General features: G+C 36.3%; 1 protein-coding gene across 1 annotated transcript; it reads left to right on the top strand.

The window, feature by feature from the left end:
• Positions 1–1,843: 1,843 nt before the first annotated feature.
• LOC104111511 (5-OH-xanthotoxin synthase-like) lies at positions 1,844–6,438 on the top strand. The gene is made up of 2 exons (XM_018776077.2): positions 1,844–2,586; positions 5,965–6,438. The coding sequence occupies exons 1-2, from the start codon at positions 2,158–2,160 to the stop codon at positions 6,436–6,438; spliced, it is 903 nt and encodes a 300-aa protein (XP_018631593.1). The 5' UTR covers positions 1,844–2,157.
• The last annotated feature ends 5,740 nt before the right edge of the window (positions 6,439–12,178 follow it).

Below are 12,178 nucleotides of genomic sequence, written 5' to 3'. Positions count from 1 at the left end.
ATTTGAGGGTCGAGTTGAGGTCGGATTTTGGTAAAATTGATATGGGTAGACTCGTGGTTGAATGAGATTTCGGATTTTGTAACTTTTGTTGGGTTCTGAGACGTGGGCCCCACGGGCGATTTTTGAGCTAAATTTCGGGTTTTTATGAAAAAATAGTATTTTCTTATGGAATTAATTTCAATAAATTTTATTGACTGAAACGAATTATTTGTGACTAGATTCGAGGCATTCGGAGGCCGATTTGCGAGGCAAAGGCATAGCAGAGTAAAGAGTTTCACGTTTTGAGGTAAGTAAGAGTTTTAAATCTAGTCCTGAGGGTATTAAATCCCGGGTTTTGGTATCATGTGATTATTTTGGAGGTGATGCACAAGCTAGGTGACGGGCGTGTGTGCGTGCACCGAGAGGATTGTGACTTGGTCCGTCGCGGAAAAACGGTAAAGTTGAATAATTTGTTGTTAGCTATATGCTCTCTATGTGTTGATAAGATTTGACTGTAAATTATGTTAGAAATCATGCTTAGGCTATGTGATAGTACTGTTGGGACCCACAGAGGTCACGTAGTTGTTGAATTGCCTGCTAAATGCTATATGTACTCATTCTCAATTTTTACTCGCACATTTGATCTCAATCTCTGTTATTATTATTGATACATCATATCATCGTTGTTTGGGTTGATTTCATGATTAATGAGAGCCCGAGAGACTAGAGAGATTTATGACCGAGAGAGGTCGAGGGCCTGATTGTGAGATATTGATATCATAGCATGTGAGTTGTCCTTGCAGCACATGAGTTGGTCGTGCAGATCCTTATATTATACTATAGTACGTGAGTTGGCCGTGCAGATCCTTATATTATACTATAGCACGTGAGTTGGCCGTGCAGCATGTGAGTTGGCCGTGCGGATCCAGATATTTATATTATGGCATGTGAGTTGTCCGTGCAGATTATAGCGCTTGGGCTATAAGAGCCCCTCCGGAGTCTGTACACCCCCATTGAGAGTGAGTGATGAGGGCTGGGAGCCCAGTGAGTGATTGTTGTCCTAAGAGGTTGTACTTGATTTTCATTTGTTGTTGCACTTAGTTACTATCTGTCATTGTTGTGAAATCTCTGAAAGATTGTTGATATACGGATTACATGAACAAGAACTATATAAAAATTGATTTGACATTAAACTTTCAGATTTGATAGCATGTCTATTCTTTTGCTGGAAATGTACCATAACTGTGTAGCTCATTATTATCTTCAGTTCCTTATTTATTATTATTACTTGCTGAGTTGGTTGTACTCATACTACACCCTGCACTTCGTGTGCAGATCCAGGTGTTCCCGGACATAGCGGGTGTTGGTCATTTCGCGCAGTTGATTTTCAAGAGATTTTGAGGTAGCTACCGTATTTCGCAGACCTTGTCTCTCCTTCTTTATCTCTTTGTTTACTGTATTTGGTCTCGGACTATTATAGACTATATTTTCCAGACTTGTATTCATATTAGATGCTCATGTACTAAGTGACACCAGGTTTTGGGGAGTGTTTGTATTGTATTTAAATATTATATTTTCAACCTTAAAGAGAAGTTTTGTTTTTTTGAGATTTTCGATTTGCCTAGTATCGAGATAGGCGCCATCGCGACAGGTTGAGATTTTGCGTCATGACAATTATCCCATGTTCATTGAACACACAAGAAGGAAAACAGAAATGTTGTTCGTTTTCCTAATAGCTATACCTGCGGTTGTAATTTTCCTTTTAAAAAACTACAGAAAAATTGGAGTCAGGGCACATAATCATCCACCAGGTCCCCCTTGACTTCCACTTGTTGGAAACTTATAGTATCAATTAGATAAAGAATCCCTTCATAAAATACCTATGGCAACTTTCAAAGAAATATGGTCCCTTAATGTCCATGAAACTTAGTTTTTCCCAAGTAGTAGTAATTTCATCAGCAAAAATTGCTAAAGAAGCAATGAAAACTCATGACATTGCATTTTCTGGGAAGCCATCATTTCTTGGCCAACAAAAGTTATCGTATAACGGTTTGGATGCTAGCTTCTCGTCTTACGGTGCTTATTGGAGGGAAATAAGAAAAATTTGTGTCATACATCCCTTTAACACCAAAAAAGGTGCAATCTTTTCGTCCAATTCGTGTAGATGAAGCGTCCAGGATGATCAATCATGTAACAGAACTTGATTCGATGTCGAAATTGGTTAATCTTAGTGAGATTATATTGTCTTTATCAAGCAGCATAATATGTAGAGTTCGATTTGGCAAGAGATATGATGAGAAAGGTGATAAAAAGAGGAGATTTCACAAACTTCTACGTGAAGCAGAAGCTGTGCTTGGAGATTTTTTTGTCTCTGATTTTTTCCCAATTTTTGGTTGGTTTGATAAAGTCAATGGAAAGGTTGCTAGACTTGAAAAGATTTACAATGAGTTGGACTTATTCTATCAAGAACTCATTGAGGAGCACCTCAGCCCAACCAGGCCAAAATCAATGGATGGTGATATTCTTGATACGTTAATTCTCTTGCGAGATCAAACACTGTCATCATCTTTGATTCTCACTTGGGATCATATCAAAGCAGTGCTAATGGTTGTTCACTTCTCTATCTAGTTACTCCCTCTGTTTTAATTCACTTTCCGTTTTAATATGTTCAAAAAAGAATATCGCATTTCTATATGTAGTAAGTTTTTACTTCCACAGTTTTCACTTTATGCATAATGACACTCTCTTATAAAAGTTACACGGCATGTTTAAGTGTCACGATCCGGAATTTTCACCGTCGAAACCGTGATGACACCTAACATTTCACTTGCTAGGCAAGCTAACGTTAGAACAATTTATCTTTTTTAACAATTTAAAATTTATTAATGAATAGGAACCGATTCAACTGCAATAATCCAAAATTTATAAATACGGAAGCTAAAACTGTAAACATCTGCTACAAATCCCTGAACCTGGTGTCACGAGTGCGCAAGTTACTAGAATAGTACATACAAGGGTTTGAAATAACAGTAAGCTCTCTGAAAAGGGGATAAACAGCTAAATAAAAACAGGAAGGGGACTCCAGGAGTTGCGGGCGCTGAACACCTATACCTCAAGTTTCCGTAGGCTATCCGATTCGAGCTCTCTAGTAGTCGCCGCTGGGACCAACTCCAAAATCTGCACAGAAGTGCAGAGTATAGTATCAGTACAACCGACCCCATGTACTGGTAAGTACCGAGCCTAACCTCGACAAAGTAGTGACGAGGCTAAGGCGGGTCACCTACACTACAACCTGAACGCAGTATATAACAATGACATAAAATGGGAATACTGAACAGAATTAAGCAGCCAACTAAAAATAATAACCACAACCTCAAGAATAAACCAGTGTCGTCCAGAATTACCAATCTTTAATAATTCAAATACAAATGCCGTAAAAACCAACACAGCTCAAGAAATGGGAACATATAGGTTGTTGCGGCGCGCAACCCGATCCCACCAGACAATACAAAATCCTCCCTTATTTTACCCTAACGATATCAACAACAGTAAATAATATATATATGTTGCGACCCGCAACTCGATCCCACCATATGTCAATATCAATATCATAATTCACCCTTATTTCACCATGTCAATCGACCCTTGTTCCACTTGTTGCGGCGTGCAACCCGATCCTACCGTATAGTACAAATTCACCTTTATTCCATCACATCAATCCATCATTATTACACATGTTGCGGCGTGCAACCTGATCCCACCATATCAGTACCATGTACTCAACGCACAGTCAAATCAACAGTTCAGACCACAATAACCTTTATGATTAACAAATACCAAACTGAACCAAATGGAAACATCGTACAATATAGTAAATCTACACGAGTAGTACTACACAACGAGATCAATTCAGTAATTGACAATTAGAAGGTACAAGTAAGTCAATATAAGCAAATAGTAGGGAATCATGAAACTATGGAAGAACTAACGCCGTGAACAGGAGAAGATATTGAATAACAAGTAGCAATTAAGCATGGAAAGATTTAGAGCATATAACAGTTAAGACAGGAAAGGAAATAATTAAGGAAAAGCAGTAAATCAGGGAAAACAGATAATTCGGTGGCGTATAAGCACTCGTCACCTCGCATATACGTTGCTCACATGGGAATCACATAGCACATAGTCCGAGGGTTCCTAATTTCCTCAAGTCAAGGTTAAACACAACATTTACCTCACTCCAAAACACCACTCAAAACGTAACCACAGCTTTGCCTTTCAAACAAGACTTCGAGTCAACAATATCTAGAAAATTACCAACCAAACGATTCAAAATAAGCCTTAGGAATCACCCACGATTGCAAAAGATTCAATTTAGGTCATTATTGAAAAAATTAATCAAAGTCAACACCCGGGCCTGCTTAGTCCAAACCCGAGGTTTGGACCAAAATCCATTCACTCATTCACCCCCGAGCCCGATTATGTAATTAGTTTCGAAATTCAACACCAAAATTGAGGTCTAAATCCCCAATTTATAAAAATCCCCAATTCTTCCTAAATCCCTAGTTTTCTACCATGAAAGAACAAAGATTAGGGTTAGAAATTTAATGAGTGATGTTAGAAATGGAAGAAAATGAGTTAAAGAGTACAAACCTATGAATTGGTGTTAGTTTTCCCTTCAAAATCGCACCTAGGCCGAGCTCTAACTGAGAGTTTATGAAATATGGGTAAAATCTTGTTTTGGAAATGTTTAAAGGAAAGGGCGTCACGCCTTCTTCGCCTTCCCGAAGGGCCTGCCGCGTTCGCGATGTGCAGCAGCCAAAATGGCTTTCGCGTTCGCGAAGGCTGCTCCCCCCTAGCCTTCGCGTTCGCGAGCCAATGCTCGCATTCGCGTAGGAAAACGAGTGTCCTCTCCCCCAGGTCCCTCAAGCTTCGCGTTCGCGAGAAGCTGGTCGTGTTCGCGAAGGGTAAGCCCTCTCCCCCCAATTGCTTCATGTTCGCGACCTAGCTACCCCATTCGTGTAGAAGAAAATCACTTTTTCCCGTTTTACCCTTCGCGTTCGAGAGAGTACCTTCGCGAACGCGAAGAAGAAAACACCAGACAACAACTGAAGCCAAAAAATCAGATTTTCCTAAGTTCAAAACACTCGTAGCCTATCCGAAAGTCGCCCGAGTCCTCGGGGCTCCAAACCAATTATGCACACAAGTCCAAAAACCTCATACGAACTCCCTCGTACGATCAAAATACCAAAAATAACGCCTAGAACCATGAATCAGACACCAAATCAAAGGAAATTTTCAAGAAAGCTTTAAAACTTCTATTTTTACAACCGAACATCCAAATCACATCAAATCAACTCCGTTTCTCACCAAATTCGACAGACAAGTCATAAATATAATAACAGACATATATCGGGCTCCAAAACTAAAATACGGACCCGGTATCAACAAGACCAAACATCAATCAATTCTTAAAAACCATTAAACTTTCAAACTTTCATTTTTTAACAAAAATTCATAACTCGAGTTAGGGATCTCGGAATTCGATTTCGGGCATACGTCCAGGTCCCATATTTCGATACGGACCCACCAGGATTGTCAAAATACGGATCCGGGTCCGTTTGCTCAAAACGTTGACCAAAGTCAATTCAAATGGTTTTCAAAGCAAAACTTCATATTTTTCACAGTTTTTAACATAAAAGCTTTCCGGAAATATGTCCGGATTGTGCACGCAAATAGAGAAGGGTAAAAATGAGATTTTTAAGGCTTCAAAGCACATAATTGGGTTCTAAAACATGAGATGACCTATCGGGTCATCACATTAAGACCACAAGATTCAAATGGTATTTGAAAGTCTTCTTACATCTTTAAACTTTGTGCCTAGTCAAACTTGAAACGGTGAAAATATTTGTTTCAAGAATTAAATCAAATCATTTGATGATACATATATTGTATAGTTTAACCAATGTTTAAATGTATACAATTAAGGACGTATTTATTGCTGGAACGGACACGACCGCAGCTGTAGTAGTATGGGCAATGACAGGTTTAATGAAGCAGCCAAAACAAATGAAAAAATTACAAGAGAATATAAGAGAATTGGTTGGTAAAAAAGGAAGAGTAGATGAAGATGATATCCAAAAGCTTCCCTATCTCAAAGCAGTGATAAAGGAGACATTGAGATTATATCCACCAGCTCCTCTTCTTTTGCCTAGAAAAACCATTCAAAAATGTATGGTGGATGGATATGAAATCCAACCAAATACTCTGTTTTTTTTCAATGCATGGGCCACAGGTAGTAACCCTGAATGTTGGAAAAATCCAGAGGACTTCATTCCTGACAGATTCTGTAGTACTGTAACCAACGAAGATATTGATATCGACTACAAGTCCGTGGAATTTGAAATGGTTCCATTTGGAGGTGGTAGAAGAGGCTGTCCTGGGATTTCTATATGCATTTGATTGGGAACTACCTTTTGGTATGGTGAAAGAAGATATTGATACCTATACTTTGCCAGGTCTCACTATGCACAAGAAGAATCCTCTTTGTCTAGTCGCAATACTTTATGACTAATTAATTACTAAGCAGAAAATCTTTTCTTGTTACAATTCTGTTGGTATGGTGGTTGCAGCACTTTTTGTATTCTGTTAACAGAATTAACAAGCTTTGTAGAGTCTACAGCATCAATAAGAAATCTTTAACTCTTGTGGTCAAGATAAGCTCTAAAATATTTCTATCATTTGACTTTGATATTCACCGGTCAAAAGCATTTATACCTGCTATTTAACGCGATGGGGAGGCATGTTTGAACTGCCTCCGTGTAGTATGCGTCTATATTTTCCTTGTTTTTACGACTCCCCTCTCACAGGGTGGACCGTAAGCAAAATACTAATTCATAATTTAAATTTGATAGATTTAACATTTAAATTATTATTATTAACTTTATTGCACGTTTGGAAATATGAATTTATAATTTAATATTTATTAAAAATTTAACAATTCTTCACATGTATATTACGTCCCATGTCAAGAAGCTAACCAGAGTAATGTATTAAATTCAAGTTGGAATAAAATAATTATAAGTCAGTGGATTCCTACCATTTTTTGAGCAAGGATAAAGATCACTAGGCTGACCATTTATAGTGAAAGCACGAGATTACTAATCTTGCCTCGGGATCTTGCCTCCTGAGGCAATATTACTCAGATACAACGTAACTTCCTTAATATCTTTCTTCCACCACTCGCCCTTCAAAGCCGAACCGAAACCGAAAATCGAAGCTTAATAGCTTATTGGTATCGGGTTAACGGTTTAATAGACGGAGAACATATTGAAATTTTTTTATTAACGGCTTATCGGTTTGGGGGCGGATTATTCAATTTTCTTAACGGATAATCTGTTAAGAATATATATATATATTAAATATCAAAAACTCTTCCACTTCTTCCAATACTCCATCTCTAAGTTCTAACGCCTAATTCCTAAATAATCAAAATCCTTACGTATTATGCATCAGAAGATCCCAGGCTTGGTTTAGCTTAGCTTATTCTCCCACCCTACAACAAGATTGTTTAAGCTGTTGTCTATGGTTCACCTCTGCTTTTGTTTTTTAAAACTAATGCCTGCTGGCTATGTTTAATAGAAGAACAATAGTGTTGTGCCATAACTTTTTTCACTCTACAACACATGACACACTACATCATTCTTATGTAGGCATTAACAGACATGTATGTCTAGACTCAATGTGTAATTTTCTATTCTAAATTTGTATGTTAGGCGGTCAACAAACAATTAATGAACGCAATATAGATTCAATTAGGCCGATAAACCGCCCAATAAGAGTTAAACCGTTACCAATCCGCCCGATATCTTATTGGGTGGCTAGTGGATTAATACATTTAAAAGCCGATAATCGTTAAGCCAAACCGTTAAGAGTAATTAACCGCCCAATCCGCCCGATAAGCAGCCCTACTCGCCTGTGGATCAAGAAAAATAAGAATAGTTTAGAGACTTGGTTTTTGCAAGAAATTAAATACAAAAAAATCATTTACATTGAAATATTGTTCGAATATTATTGTTAATTACTAACAAGATACTTGTACCTAGAATGATGGTTATATCTGCATAAGGCTTTGGAAAATGATAAGGAGCGGGCGGCTTGGGATGGACGATAAAGGCACCATACGTGAACCTAGTGGCGGAGGCAGAATCTCCGCGAAGGGGTTCAAGAAAAAAAAGATCGTAGCTAGTGGGAATTGAACTTATGTCTTTCAAAAATTTTGAACCCCTTTGACCACTAAGCTACACTTTTGGACTATGTCAGGGGGTTCAAAACTTAATATATAGAGGTAAAAAACAGATTTTGTCTTATATATACAGTGTAATTTTTCGGCGAAGAGGGTTCGGATGAACCCCCTTCCTCCCCCTAAATCCGCCCCTGCGTGAACCGTGGCACTTTGCCATATATATGTTGCATGCCACCATGATATTGTTAGAAATCTGTCTGGTTAGAAATATGTATTCGAAAATATATTCAAATTCAATAGTAATGGAAAAAATCAGAAATGTAGAAAAACAAAAAATAAATCAGAGTCACTGAATTCACAGTGTTTCCTTAAGGAACTTAATCCCTCCTAGTACCCGAGGTTTAAGATTATTTCCTCCCAGGATAGAACGGATAATCTCACTGGTGTAGCGGTACTTCAAACCCCAGTGATCAACGAACTCAAAGAGCAGTAGTAAATCACACTTATTGTTTTCTTTTGTATTAAACAATGCAGAAAGAATATGGAGAAATCATAATTTTCGTAAGGAAAACCGGAAGGAGAGTTCATGTATTTATAGCCAAAAAATATTGGGTTATACTGAAAAGTTACAACTCTTAAGGTAAGGTTGCAACTCAAAATTATTGTTTTATAAAACAACTATTTATGCAAATAAATTACCATTACAGTAATGGTCTAATTTGGATTAATTAATATTGCGTTACTATTAACAAATAAATTTGGTCCAAAAAATTAATCAATCAATCAAATATCTGAAGCCGAGCAACGACGGCATGAGACTTGCGTTCTTCTCAACTCTTTAAGAGCTAGAAGAAGAGCAGTTGTATATATACCTATCAAAAGTCTTTTCCTCCTCCAATATGGGACAATATCCCTTTGTCAGAGAGAGAAAATTAATTTTTTATTTTTTCTCTCAATTTCCCATTCACCCTCTTTTAAGCTCCAAGAGGCTTAAACCCAACAGATATACCATCCTCTTCAGATAATATGATATTTCTGATTGAATGTTTGGTTGAATTAACCATTTCAATTTGCTTTCGGGGTCTGATTTCAAGTGTCTGCCTCCATGCTTGGTACAGTTGAACAAAACAATAATTAGTAGGCTAATAATATACACATTGAGGAGAAAAAACAAAGCATATAGCTAGAGAAGTTCAATATTTATACCATGAAATAGTGATATTGCCTTTGTTTTTGTCTCGGTATCTACTGCAAGAGTTCTTCTTGCGTGAGCACATATTGTTGGCCCTGAAAATTCCTTATTGACTGAGAATTTTCTTGGATACGGAAAATCTTTCGAAAGAGGCATATGAATTCATTATTTTATCTTCATTAATTTTATACTAATTAAATTAAAATACATGTGCAATACGCTGCATTTTTTATTCATGTATATTAATGTACGTGCATTTTTATTTTATTTAGGTGCAATGCACGATGCACAAATTAAAGACTAATAAACAATAATTATTGTGTTTATAGTCTTTAATAGTATCACAGGAATTAGGTAGCACAGGAGCTTTGGGATGTACTGGTGATCTTAATAGCTGGTGTGCGAGATACGGCAGTATGATAGAGATTGTAGTCAGAAATGAGTATTAAAGTTGGGGCTTCATGTCCAACCTAATGCATGTTTTGAGTTCCTTTCTGTGTTTTTGTTTCCTTGAGCTGCAATTCTCCAGTTTGGTAATAATTGTTTTTTAATTTATCCCAAAAAATGTATCATTGTAGCAGAAGAAGTAACGCTAAAGATTCCATTCATCACATAAAAAATTAAGTTTGCTAGCCATTGAGAAGGAGGGCAAAAAGAAAAGAAGGAGAAATAGAACATCAATATATACCATAAAATCAAAATTGTTGGTTTACGGATTGTGTGTCGTTTCATGTAGGTTGTCCCACACCCGGTTAGGAGAAATAACTAAAAGTGGTTAAAACAAATTATCACACCCTATTAAACTGATAGGAAACGCAGCGAAATCAATTTCGGTATCAAAATCACATGTAATCTATACAATTAGTATAAACGGAATTTCACGGGTTACATCTTGAAGCGTGAACAAAGTTCCTCTATCACGTGAACCTCCAATTCTACAGCAACTCAATGAAATCTCTACCACCAGCACGATCACGATCTTTGAACGTTCCACGGTCTTCTACTGTGTTAACAAAATAATATCCGAAAATAGCAATTTCGTGTGGGCGAAATTTCAAGGAAAAAGGGGCTGAAATTCGGCCACCATGTATTATCCCCTCCAGGTAGAAAACCTTATGTATTTATAGCACAAGTTTTAAGGGTTAAAACCCTTTTCCAAAACGTGTTAGGCTTTCCTTTCCACCAGATTAAGGATTCTTTTATTTCCTATTATTTAGGCACAGCATGGACCACAAAATTTAATTAACAAGGCTTTCAATTATGGAAATAATTTCTAATTTTCGAAATTAATATCCACCATAATTAATTTCGGATTATTCCACTAAAAATTCGTAATTGCACTCCTTATTCAATTTCGAAATTCATCCATTAAATCTTATTTAACTTCCCATGTTAAGATTCAGATACTAATCAATTAAATTAAATTACTGACGATTTAATTTATTGATTATTTCTTTTAGACTTTCGCTCAACTTATTTCATGTGTCGGATACAAAATCCACCGGACGAGTTTACACATGAAAACTTATAAGATTTCACAAAGGTGTATCATTAATCTCTAAACCGATACATGTATTCTATCAACTAACTATTACTTCGCCAATGTACATTATTATTATCCAATTTACCATGCATATTGACCCACTAAAGGATCTCATCTTTTAATAAATCAAAATAATAATAATATACACAACTAATAATAATTATATCAAGATTAAGTGTATAAGTACATTTAATGGCTAGAGAGTTTATTTTATTAAGTCAGTATAAAATACTTATCTCTAATTGGTCCCCTCAATACATACAAAATGTACTAGCACAAGAAGTTGGAATTAAACTATTCCCATAATCAAGATAAATTATATTTAATCTTGTACTACAATCATCCATGATGGTTTGTCCAATTCCATCATTAGATTGTGAACTCAAACTTTATACTTATAAGAACCGATCATTTAATCTTCTGTGTATAAGCTAAACTCTATACACTAAATCATCTACTATATAAGCAAATGACACAGACTAATATATGATATATTTAAAACTTTATTAAAACTGAATAAATAATTATTTCATAGTAAATACTATATCTAAACCAAACACATGATTAATAATATATATCCCAACAATCTTTCACTTAGACTTTTAACCATGATAATTGTTAGAATATACTATATCTAAACGCATGGTTAATAGTATATGCTCCAACAATCTCCCACTCATAACCATGCATCTACAACTTTCTCAGGCATTCTTTTACATGACTATTAAAAGTCTTCACCAAATAAGGTTTTGTTAAAGAATCTTGCCAAGTTATTTCTGATGCAATATTTGTCCAGTAGTGCTTTGTCGTAATTATCTAATTGAGTATTAAACTCTTTAGGGATCCTATTACCAAAAATATCCCAAGAGTGTACACCGAACTATGATTTTCCTTAATATTCTCCCACTACGACGAAGTACTACCAATATTACCTTCATTACCTTACGGTATTGAAATATTAACTACTTCTTACTATAGTGTTCACTGTTCAAACATCACTCCCACTTGACAATGGCATATTCCATCTATTAACGTTCTCCCACGACTTAAATGCAATGGAACGTCAATTCCGACGTATGGGTTTTGATTTTCTTGAATATTCAATAAACATGCACCTATCCATTCTTAGTTCCAATTTACATATCTGCATTACCTTTCAGCACATACGCTGGACAATCCTATATCTGAACATGCCGCAGACTGAGCTTACATTCAGTCCATA

Source organism: Nicotiana tomentosiformis, chromosome 11 (genome assembly GCF_000390325.3).
Source record: "Nicotiana tomentosiformis chromosome 11, ASM39032v3, whole genome shotgun sequence".
In the NCBI taxonomy this organism is placed as follows: domain Eukaryota; kingdom Viridiplantae; phylum Streptophyta; class Magnoliopsida; order Solanales; family Solanaceae; genus Nicotiana; species Nicotiana tomentosiformis.
This window is presented reverse-complemented; position numbering and strand designations above follow the sequence as displayed.